Source organism: Cynocephalus volans, chromosome 7 (genome assembly GCF_027409185.1).
Source record: "Cynocephalus volans isolate mCynVol1 chromosome 7, mCynVol1.pri, whole genome shotgun sequence".
NCBI lineage: Eukaryota > Metazoa > Chordata > Mammalia > Dermoptera > Cynocephalidae > Cynocephalus > Cynocephalus volans.
The window spans coordinates 72,611,720-72,624,229 of record NC_084466.1 but is presented as its reverse complement, the minus strand read 5'-3'; the positions used below and the strand labels follow the sequence as shown (position 1 = coordinate 72,624,229).

The window sequence follows — 12,510 nt, the reverse complement described above, 5'->3', positions numbered from 1 at the left end:
CTCCAGTAAAATTTAAGCTTCATATGGGCAGGGGCTTTTTTGTTTGTTTGTTTTTGTTGTTTTTTACTTTTATACCACATTATAACCCTGCACTGCTCGTGCTGCATAGAAAGTATTTGATGCATTTTCATTGATTGCATAAAGGGAAGACTAGAAATCCTATATCTGCTTATGCTGCATTGTATCTACAGTATTTTTCAAAATAAAGTGTTCTACATTTTCTGTGGGACATCAGGAGTTTTAGACATTCATTGTAAGTTGTTCATAATGGAAAACTTAACTCACTAACTCTTCTGTAAGAATTGTTCTGAAGAATTTTTTTATAAATAAAACTCTCAAAAAGAACATATTCCTCATGTGAGACATTAAATTTAAGTGAAGACAGACAGTTAATTTTAACCTTAATGTAGACTGCAATGTCATAATTATTCTATTCAAAAGGACACATGGATTATCTAAAACTTCCTTCTAATTTAAGCAAGGTCACCCTTCATGCACCTCAGATTAGTTAGAAAGTACTCTACACTTAAGAAGGTGTTCTTTTAAATTTTTTAATAACATGTAAAACATCATATCTTGTCCCTATGAACTTTTTTTATTGCTGCTACTTAGAGTATTTATAATTTTTAAAATTGAAAAGTGGGTCTATCTTGGGTCAGACAATCTTTTTTACCCTGACTTGCCCTCATTTTACAGTCTCTCCAGCAGTATTATAGTTAATCCAAACTGGTCTTCTGAGATTGTGAATCATAAAATTTGTCACATATTTTCTAATTACTAAATGATGAGATGGCTATGATACCAGAGAGGTTCAAAATGATGAGCTAAATTGAGAAAATGTGATTTCTCAGCAAACCACAACAGGATGGAAGAAGGAATAATTAAAATGTAAATTTTAACCATGGTTACAATTTCTAAGGTTTTCTACCTTAGAATGATCTGCTGCAAATCCAAAACAATTTTCTTTTTATGATAAGAGCAGACAGATATTGGAAGATGTTCTATTATTTCATTTCCTATTATTCTCAGTTACCACAGAATTTCAAAGATAAACTTAAATGGATTGACTTTTAAAAATGGTTGTGGTTACTTTCTGTATAGAATCACTAATTCTTTGAGTGATTTGTACTTGTCTGTTAGGAGACATATCTATTAAGAGAATTAGAATGATTACCCATGGCTAATGAGACACATTGAAAAGTTTTAAAAGACAAACAAGCAAACCTGGGGAACAAATGAACAAACCCAGGGAATCATCTGTGGGCAATAAAGTCATTAAAACCTGGAATTCTAAAACAAGTTACATTTCATAGGCTGCATTTGGGAGCAGGTCTACCACAGATTGCAAAATATTTATTTAGCGTTGAGGATTAGGTTTTAGAGCTACAATGGTCAGAACCTATTTTAAACATTCCTATGTCCCAAGCATTAATGAGTATTATTTTCTGAGCAGCAAAATTCCATGGCAGTAACACGTTTTTATTATATTTTCTATAGTAACACATTTACCCAGGACCCACGGTAATATCATCCACTCGACGATGGTTGGTGGTGGACCTTGCCTGTTCAAGTCTGACCTGTCGATGTGCTGAGAGGCAAGCAGCAGCAGGAACAAAAAAGTCAAATAGGAGGCTGTGTGGCAGATAAACTTGATAAATGGCTTTCTGATGAACAGTCCAAGCGGGCTTTTGGGAGCTATCAGGTAGCACACAGAGAAGACAGGGAAAAGAAGTCCTATTATGAAACATGTCACCATCTTCACTGCCCAGTGTCTTCTCCTCCAGCCCGGGAACTCATCATACCAGCGGGACGCAAGCAGCTGTTGACAATTGGGCTGGGCAACGAACTAAAATGAAGGAAAGGAAATGAAAAATGTCAGTGACACATGTAATAGCTTCAATTCATCAATAAGAACACAGCAGTCTTTAAAGACAGAGGTTCTCTTTCAAATAATTATGTATTTAAAAAAAGTGCTTTAAGTCATTCTATGAATGAAGCCCACTTATTGAACACTTTTTATACCCAAGGCACAGTGTTATGTGCTTAATGAGACACAACCAAAGTCAAAATACTGTGGCGGTTCTTGAAGAGTGAAAATAGAATTGGGAAATAAGAACATGCTTAGGATATGTGATAAGTTAAACAAAGCAGTTTACAAAAATACACCTATTTACCTACATATATACAATCGTGATATATAGAAAGCATGTAATTAAAATGTTAATGTAGCTATGTCTTGGTTTAGTGGGGTTTTTTCTAGTTTATATTACATTTGATTTTCATTTTTATACTTGTATGAACTTTTAACATTATCTATAATAAATATTTACTACTTTCACCAACAGAAAAAGTAAATAGGCTTTCAATTGGGTCAGGGTACTAAGAAAAACATACATGAAAGAACATTATGATCACCAGAAGATAAATCATCATAGCTGAATTTGGTAGAAACACTGCTTAGGTAAAATCAGTTACCATACACAAAACATTACACAAACATGACATTATTTTATCCTGACAACATGTTTGAGATGTAACATAGATATTACTCACTCTATTTTAAGGATGAGGACAGAAGGGGTTATAAGAGGTCACTAGATTAATCCAAGGTTGCATATCTGGTAAATAATGAGATGTCTGAATATCTTGTCCAGGATTTTTTTTTTTTTCTTTTCACACTACCTTTCTCATTAGGACTAACAGCTAAGCATTATATGAATTAAAAGGAAGTTTTCTCTTTCAGGTGCAATAGTCCAGGAATGCTTTCAATGGGCATATTTGGGTAAGTAGAGAGAAGGAGGCAATCCAATGCAAGATGTAGTGAAAGACCAATGACATACTCTGAAGAGAAAACGTGCAGTGGGTTTAAAAGATGAACTATGAGGACTCTTGATTAAAATAGAAGTTTAAGTCCATTGCAAAAGATTTCAGAAAGTTCCGCTGGCATCATAAAAAAGTTGAACACTATAAGCAAACAAGATACATCATTATTTAGGACTCTCCACCACATCCCACATTTTTCATTTTTCTTTTTCTGTTTTTAGCCATGTGGCTCTCCTTTAGGCAAGAATTTGCCCTTTCTCTTTTTTGATGGCAAACAAGTAAACAATCCCTGGGTAAACAGAGAGGATGCCCTGCTTGGGGATGAAAGAAGAGATGGGTTGACTGATTAAAAGAACAATTCCATTGTTGAGGTGTTCAACCATGTAGATTGGGTTGATAATGTTTTCTTATGCAACTATATTTCTTCATCTTGTCTTGCATGCCTACTCAGCAAAGTACATAGCAGGCAAGGAAATATGTAATAAATTGAATTAAGCTCATAATAATGGGTTAAGTAAACATACATGAAACAAAATAAAACAGCATTTCCTCAAGGCTGGGGTAATGAGGGCTCTCTTCATTAATTTCCAAGCTGCATGTATAAAGTTAAATTTTATAATCCAAAGAATTACTTCTCTTAACATGCCACTTGCCTATTTTCCTGGTCAAAGCCAGGTATTTGAAAGTCAAAATAGAGTTCTTCCTGATGTATCTGTGGAGTACTGGCAAAGAGTGATATAGATCATTAGCAAACTCTGTTCCTTTTAAGAGTTTTATCTATTTTTTCCCACACAATCCTTCACATCAGCATTTCATAAACAAATCATAGTCTACCATCTTCTTTCTATTTTTTCATTCCCCATGGAATAACATATTTTTAATAGTATTAGAATTTATCATAGTTTAAAAATCTTAACAGAAAGGAGTTAAAGAGGTCTATGGAAGACGCAGGGTATAACAAGCAGTTTCTATAACGTCACTAGTCCTTATAAATTGAAGAAGCACCATATGAACCTAAGTCCTAAGTAAAACATTTCACGCATGCAGAGAATGTAAAAGAAAGGTATATACTTTGTTTAACATGGTCTAGGAGAGGTTTAGGACTCATGAACTGTGTCCTTCCCAGCCAAAACCTCATTAGAGAATAGGGCATCCCAAGGTAATCAACAAATAATTTTATTGGAGGCATTTAAGATTTGTTTGGATAAATATTTCCGCTGACTGTCACATGCACACAGACTGTACCTACAAGAAGCAAATCATTTAATCCTCATGGAACACCTACCATCCTGCCATTGTCAAGTACTAGGTTAACTATGATTTTTACTTATGCTTTTTCTTAAAAGTATATATTTTTAATTATTAAAAAGTACACACCTATGCTTAGTAAATAAACAGTGTACACAATTTTATATAAAACAGACATAGTGAGGTTTCTGTAGAAGTAAAAAATGGAGAGAGAGGATTCTATCACAACAGGAGTGAATGTATATAGCCAACAAGTTCCCCAAAACGTGGACATTATTTGGCTACAAATTTGCTCTAATCATAGCATTGAAATAACCCCCAAATATTCCTAAGAATCACTATAAATTTAAATATTCTCACAATGAATTAACTTTCCCTTTCTACCATGCCTACTTTTGACTTGTCTACACCAGCAATTCCTAAATTGCATCCCATTAATTATTAGATGTACCATGAAAAAATGGGTTTGGTGCTTAAATCAGTTACCAATTTAAAGATTATAAGAATTAAACTTTTATATCATGGGATTTTTCAGTCTTTAATTGCTAAAGTAGATTAAATCACTTCAATTATCTTGTGCATTCTCCTTGCTTCCTTTCTTCCTTCCATTTTGTCTTTCCTAATTGCTTCCTTCTTTGAACTTTGTTCCTTCTTTGTCCCCTACCTCTCTCTTTATCTCCCTCTCCCTCTTTCTCTCCCTCCTTCCCTCCCTCCCTCCCTCCTTCCCTCCTTCCCTCCTTTTCTGTCTTCTTTTTCTGTCTCTCAGTTTACTTGGGTTATTTGGAGGAATGATCAGCTTTACTCCAACCTCTCAGAGAGGGGCCACCTGTCTCTGACAGTGGCCACTGGTCCAGTCCAGCAAAGCCCTCTCCAGCCCTCGCCACCACATTGCCTGCAGCAAGCTGGGAGCCCACAGCTCCCGCCTGCTCTGCTCCATCTTTCCACTGCACAGTAAGTCATAAGAACTACAGTCTTCTGCACCATTCCAGGACTAGGGGGCAGGACGTGGGGTTTCTTTTTGGGTACACTGTATAATAGCTCTTTCTTTCCCTACAGTTGCTGGCCAATTCTACTGCAACTACTGTCATCACATTCAAATTCACATTAAAACATTAAAAATATTCAAATTCACATTTGTGCCATGCATTTCTAAATGATATTGTGAAGAAAATGTTAAAAACTTCCTATCCTTTTCTTTCAATAACCTTTAAAAAATTTCAAAAACCTGATCTCATGATTATTTATAGAATCACTGCATTATGGGTTTCCAAATATTAAAGACACTGAAAATTATTTAATCCAATCTTATTTTTTACAAATAAAGAAAGTGATGTCTGGTATCAATGACCTAAAAATACCTACTCAAATACTAAGGCCCACAAACATAAGGGCAACAAAGAAAAAATGATAAAGAGAAAGAGGTTACTACTACATAGGGAGGATTTAAAATATTAATTGGATGCAAATAAAGTAAGAAGACAAAAATTAAAAAATTAACGCAGCCGTGATAATTAAAATAAAAATGGATCAGAATTGCATGGTATTTGTCCTTTCTTCATCTTTTCAGTTTTTTTGATATATTTTTCAAGTTTAAAAATTCTTATCCAAAGTTCAGACTGTGGCCATATTCTCTATAACAGCAAAATCTAGAATCTGGGGAGAACCATCTGGCTACTTTATTCATCTTGATTAAGTTAGATAGTTACATGGGTGTCTCAATTGACTGCTGGCTGATTATAAAGAGAAGTTGAAACTTTCAGACTGAATGTATTATAGTGATTTACATAAAAGCAATCTGATTCCCTTGGTCAAAAAGGACTGCAAATTCATAAACATGCCAGTTTCCTCTGCATCTTACTGTTTCTTCCTTAGCAATTCAAAAACAATCTGTATCCTTTGGGGTTTTATTTCCTCTGTCCCCGAATGTTTTGTTAACAACTTGTTTTGTAATGTTGATAGCAGGGCTCAAGGATTGTTTGTAGGCAGAAGAGCTTCAGGGAATTATTTTGTTCACAGCTAAAAAACTTTTTCTTTCTTCCACTTCAGCTGCTAAATCCTTTCATAGCTGCCAATGGTCTTTAACTGTCTGGGTGTCTCCTGTTTCCTAGAGATAGCTCTGGTTGGGCTCCCAATTAAAACAATGCTTCTGGCCTCCCTGAGCAGAGTCATACTGCATGACTAATCAGAACCTCCTGCTTCATTAATCAAAATAATCTTCACCTGGTCCTTCCTGGTTTAATTAAACCAATACTATGAGTCAAGAACTGGCTAAAAAAGTGGGGTGAGGACCAAGATCTGTGGGAAACAGATAAATCCATCTTCTGGGAACTCAAACTATGTTGGGGACTAATCGTGTAACTGGATAATTTAATACAGAACATTATAAGACTTGTTAAAAAAAAAAGTATAAAATACAGGAGAGATTATGCCCAAAATGAAATAATCAAGTAAAAATTTTTTTTAAAAAGTAGAATTTGTTGGTTAAGCCTGAAATAAAAGGTAGGATTTTGACAGGCACAGCTTGGTAGGTGAATGTGCTTTAATTTAGATTAAGAGAATATTTTGTTAAAAATATGGGGATGGAGATATATATGTGCAGATGAGAAATCCCTTGTGCTAGAAGGTTATAACCAATGGTGGATATGCTAGAGATAGTGTGTAAAAGACAATTGTGGCCATATTATGGGATATAGGTGTTTATTGAGGCAATGCTTGAATCTAAGTCCTTGCTACTGAAAGTGTGGGCTGAGGCCAGCAATGTTGGCATAAACAGGAAGCTTGTTTGCGAAGCAGAATTTCAGGCCCCACTTCAGACCTGCTGGATAAGAATCTGCATGGTATGATTTCTATGAATGTTAAAATTTGTTTACCATTGCTTTAAAGGATTTGATGTCTAATGCACTTATCCATTGCTCCATTGCCTTTGATTGTTGTGAGGAACCGTCCCACAAGAAATGCACTTACACGCCACTTGTGCAGAAAAGGGCAGTTTATTCACTCCAGCTGGCCAGCGTCCGTCTCCCAAGGAGCAACCAAAGAAGAGCGGCATCTGACTTTGGTCTTGTGGAGTTTTTTAAAGGCAAAAACTACATCCCACAGGCACACAGGTTCGTCCAGGTACACAAAGCAAGCTAGGGAGGTAGGTCTCAAAGGCCAAGAATGAGCCATTCGAGCAATCAAGCACACAAGTTTTCATTGTGTATGTTCCCATGTAATACTTCACTGTGTATGGTTCCTGTTCCCATGTAATAGTTTACTGTGCATGGCTCCTGTTTCTATGCAACGGCTTTTGTTTGTATGAGAAGGTCAACAGTTTCTCATGCAGAAGTGGGGGTAGTCTGCAGGTCAGACCGGGGGGCAAAATGGAGTTACTGAGGTTAAGCAAGCAATTCTACAGAAGCAGATAGCGTACGTTATGAGGGTGTAGGGAGCTCTATTTCATGATAAACATTCAAAGAGTAGTTTTAATTTAATGTAGAAATACATTCTGATGCTTACAATCTGATCATTAAACCCTGGGAATGGGTGTTTGTGCGTGTATGTGAATGTACAGGTATGCATGAGTTTGTTTTAAGCTAAGCCCAGCTGTGGGTAGTATGAGCACTTGATATGAGTGACAGGGACTAGCCATAGAGTGGAGGTTCTAAAAATGGGGCAAGCAACAGGATCACCTGGAAACTTGTTAAAATATGTCTTCCTGAGCCCCACCTCCAGCATTTCTGATTCAGTAGATCCAAAGTGGGGACCTAAACTTTGTATTTCTACCAAGTTCCCAGATGAATCTTATGTTCCTGGTCCAAGGGCCAACTTTTAAGAAGCATTGCCATATAGAAAAAGACTTTTGAGGAATGTAGTCGAGTCTTCCAATGTTTCTATTTTTTTTCTATTTTTTGCTTACCTAATATAAAGTCTGCCCTCTTACTGAGTTTATAAACAAGCACATTCAGTTGACTAAAGATGTCTTTAAAAGGAATTGCATAGAAGTCACACATCAAGCAGATATTCTATGGTATAGATAAGTACAATACCTAATTACAGAAATAAACACAAAAATATCAAAAGTAACTTCAGGGGGACTATAGTTAATAGTAATTTATTGTATATTTTCAAATAGCTAGAAGAGAAGATTTTGAATGTGCTTATCACAAAGAAATGATAAATATTTGAGGTGATGAATATGCTAACCACCCTTATTTAATCATTTTAAGTATACATGAATTAAAATATCATACTGTACCCCATAAATGTGTATAATTATTTTGAGTCTGTTAAAAAATTTTTAAAAAAAGAAATACCAAGAGTAATCCCCACCAGTCACTGAACTCTGGTGCAGGTGGAAAAGTTGAACACAGTATAATGGCAACCAGAGGATAAGAGTTGGCTAGTACAACATTAAGCGTAAATGCCAGGAAGGGACCTAGACCAGTGCAAAAGAGACTGGGACACAGGTGGACATGAGAAACATGAGTGGATGATAAAGAACCTGGACAAAAAAAGGAAAAGAAGATGCTTATACCTAGATTCTCACAGATATTTACCCTACACATCACTATCCTTCTGCATCATGACCTAAAGAGATGAGGCAAATCTATTATGTCTTAGATTACATATTTGAATATTGTGGGGATTAAGAGCACACAAGCTTTGAAAAGAGCCCTCTGAGATTTGAATCCTGGATCTGCTGCTTCCTGATTGTGTGAATGTTAATAAATTATTAAATTCTCAATGCATCTTTTACCTGATCTGTAAAAATGGAGAATAGCAGAAATGCTTATTTCATAGGGTTATTGTAAAATTAAATGAATTAATATATGAAAACCATAGCAGTTCCTAGGTCATTGTATATGTTCAATAAATGTTAGATATTATCTTTATTGTAAATACATCATATGTATTTATACGTATAAGGATATGTGTATGCACATGCATATATCCATATACAATCACTTGTAGATTTACAAACAAATACATCACATACAACATATATTCACTTTAAGCATATGTAGGTTATTGCAGTTATGCCTATTTATGTGTATTTACACATGCATAACCTAATTTTAATTAATATGTTACAAAATGAGTAATTAGTTTAAAAAGATTTGTGCAAGGAAATTACATCCAGAAAATAATGATAATAATAATTCAAGCATAAGGGACGACCAATGAAATAACTTGTCTATTTGAGTTTTCATCAGCCTTGTTAAAAGGTAAAAATTAATGATGATTTAATAAGGTCTAAGAAGATGGCTATAAAGCTTGAGACTAGTCAGGAAGATTAATTGATAAACTTTAGATTCTGGCCTTTGCAGACTGTCTTACTCAACAAATCTCCTGACTCTATTGAGTTTAAAGACACTTCTACCCAATCATCAAATCACGTGATCATTTTCCTTGCACATGTTTGCCAAATTCAGATTTGCATTGGGATTCAAGAAATAATAGCTCAATGCTTATTACTGAGACATCATGTCTGATGTCTACAAAACCAGAAGAGAAGATGATAACTAAACTCCATATGACAGTGTTAGTGAGGCAGGCACAGAACTAAACTCTTTAAACCATTCCTGAATTAGGTATAGATGGAAAGTATCTCAACATAATTAAAGCCATATATGACAAACCCACTGCCAATATCATCCTGAATGGGGAAAAGCTGAAAGCTTTTCCTTTAAGAACAGGAACTAGACAAGGATGCCCACTCTCACCACTCCTATTCAACATAGTGTTGGAAGTACTAGCCAGAGCAATCAGAGAAGAGAAGGAAATAAAGGGCATCCAGATTGGAAAAGATGAAGTCAAACTGTCCCTCTTTGCAGATGACATGATCGTATATATAGAACAGCCTAAAACCTCTACAAAAAAACTCTTGGAGGTGATAAATGATTTCAGCACAGTAGCAGGATACAAAATCAACACACAAAAATCAGTAGCATTTCTTTTCTCCAATAGTGAACATGCAGAACGAGAAATCAAGAAAGCCTGCCCATTTACAATAGCCACCAAAAAAATTAAATACTTAGGAATTGAGTTAACCAAGGAGGTGAAAAATCTCTATAATGAGAACTACAAACCACTGCTGAGAGAAATCAGAGAGGATACAAGAAGATGGAAAGATATCCCATGCTCTTGGATTGGAAGAATCAACATAGTGAAAATGTCCATACTACCCAAAGTGATATACAAATTTAATGCAATCCCCATCAAAATTCCAATGTCATTTTTCTCAGAAATGGAAAGAACTATCCAGACATTTATATGGAATAACAAAAGGCCACGCATAGCCAAAGCAACACTGAGCAAAAAAAATAAAGCTGGAGGCATAACACTACCAGACTTTAAACCATACTACAAAGCTATAATAACCAAAACAGTATGGTACTGGCATAAAAACAGACACACTGATCAATGGAATAGAATAGAGAACCCAGAAATCAAGCCACACACCTACAGCCATCTGCTCTTTGACAAAGGCACCAAGCCTATACACTGGGGAAGAGACTGCCTCTTTAGCAAATGGTGCTGGGAGAACTGGATATCAATATGCAGGAGAATGAAACTAGACCCACACCTTTCACCATACACTAATGTCAACTTAAAATGGATTAAAGAATTAAATATACACCCTGAAACAATAAAACTTCTTAAAGAAAACATAGGAGAAACACTTCAGGAAATAGGACTGGACACAGACTTCATGAACACGACCCCAAAAGCACGGGCAACCAAAGGAAAAATAAACAAATGGGATTATATCAAACTAAAGAGCTTCTGCACAGCAAAAGAAACAATTAACAGAGTTAAAAGACAACCAACAGAGTGGGAGAAAATATTTGCAAAATATACATCTGACAAAGGATTAATATCCAGAATATACAAAGAACTCAAACAACTTTATAAGAAAAAAACCAGCAACCCAATTAAAAAATGGGCAAAAGAGCTAAGTAGGCATTTCTCTAAGGAAGATATGCAAATGGCCAACAGACATATGAAAAAATGCTCAACATCACTCAGCATCCGGGAAATGCAAATCAAAACTACACTGAGATACCATCTCACCCCAGTTAGGATGGCTAAAACCCGAAAGACTCTGAACGATAAATGCTGGCGAGGTTGCGGAGAAAAAGGAACTCTCATACATTGTTGGTGGGACTGCAAAATGGTGCAGCCTCTATGGAAAATGGTATGGAGTTTCCTCAAACAATTGCAGATAGATCTGCTGGGAATATACCCAGAGGAACGGAAATCATCAAGTCGAAGGTATACCTGTTCCCCAATGTTCATCGCAGCACTCTTTACAATAGCCAAGAGTTGGAACCAGCCCAAATGTCCATCATCAGATGAGTGGATACGGAAAATGTGGTACATCTACACAATGGAATACTACTCAGCTATAAAAATGAATGAAATACTGCCATTTGCAACAACATGGATGGACCTTGAGAGAATTATATTAAGTGAAACAAGTCAGGCACAGAAAGAGAAATACCACATGTCCTCACTTATTTGTGGGAGCTAAAAATAAATAAATAAATTCACTCACACACACAAACACACACACACACACACACACACACACACACACACAAACCGGGGGGCGGGGGGAAGAAGACATAACTACAATTCCTTGAAGTCGATACGACAAGCAAACAGAAAGGACATTGTCGGGAGGAAGGAGGGAGAGGGAGGAAGGAGGGAGGTATCGGTAATGGGCCACAATAATCAACCACATTGTATATCGATAAAATAAAATTAAGAAAAAAAAAAAAAACATTCCTGAGCCTAAATTCAAAATAGGTTTGGCAATTAAGCTGGAAAGTGAGTAGTAAGGAGAAATTGAAAATGGCAGAGGCAAAGGAAATAACAGGAGGGGTGATAAACCCAATGTCGAATGCATGAAACTACTGAATTTGGCAAACAAACAAGCAAGCAAAACATTGTCTAGGTGGTAGGAAGGTAAAATCGATAGATAATGTTAGTTCTTTGAAAATCACAAAGGGGACCAGTTGGTTCAAACTCCACATCTATTCACCAATATCCCTTTCAGACATACATGAGGAATTCTTTCAAATTATGATAGAAAATAGATTTTTAAAATGCCAGTCATTTCTAGATAGCTACCTAATGCTTTCTTAACAATAAACAGATGCGGGGGCAGAAAATCATACAGGTTTATAAGAACCATCATTTGAATGTTCAATCACTTAGATGAATAATAGATGATAATGGCAGGTAAAAAAACAGAGGAAGTTTGGTCCAGATTCTGGCCAGCCCTGAATGGGCTGTTTCCCCAGTCTCTGATGAGCCACTACCATTTTCTACACAGAGGAGTGGCATGTTCAGAGGGGGCGTTCCACTCTTATTCAATGTATTCTAGACAGACTCCGCCAGAAGACTGAACTCTGCTCCACCATCTGTCATTAGGGCGAGCATACAGAAAGG

At 36.1% G+C, this 12,510-nt stretch overlaps 1 protein-coding gene across 6 annotated transcripts in view; it reads right to left on the bottom strand.

Moving 5' to 3' along the window:
- The window catches only part of TRPC4 (transient receptor potential cation channel subfamily C member 4), a 146,342-nt gene that overhangs the window by 53,306 nt on the left and 80,526 nt on the right, over positions 1 to 12,510 (bottom strand). For all 6 annotated transcript variants that reach the window (XM_063102643.1, XM_063102644.1, XM_063102645.1 and 3 more), the window contains one exon: positions 1,510 to 1,846. In XM_063102643.1, coding sequence (XP_062958713.1) covers positions 1,510 to 1,846 — 337 coding nt within the window. The remainder of the gene's footprint in view (positions 1 to 1,509; positions 1,847 to 12,510) is intronic.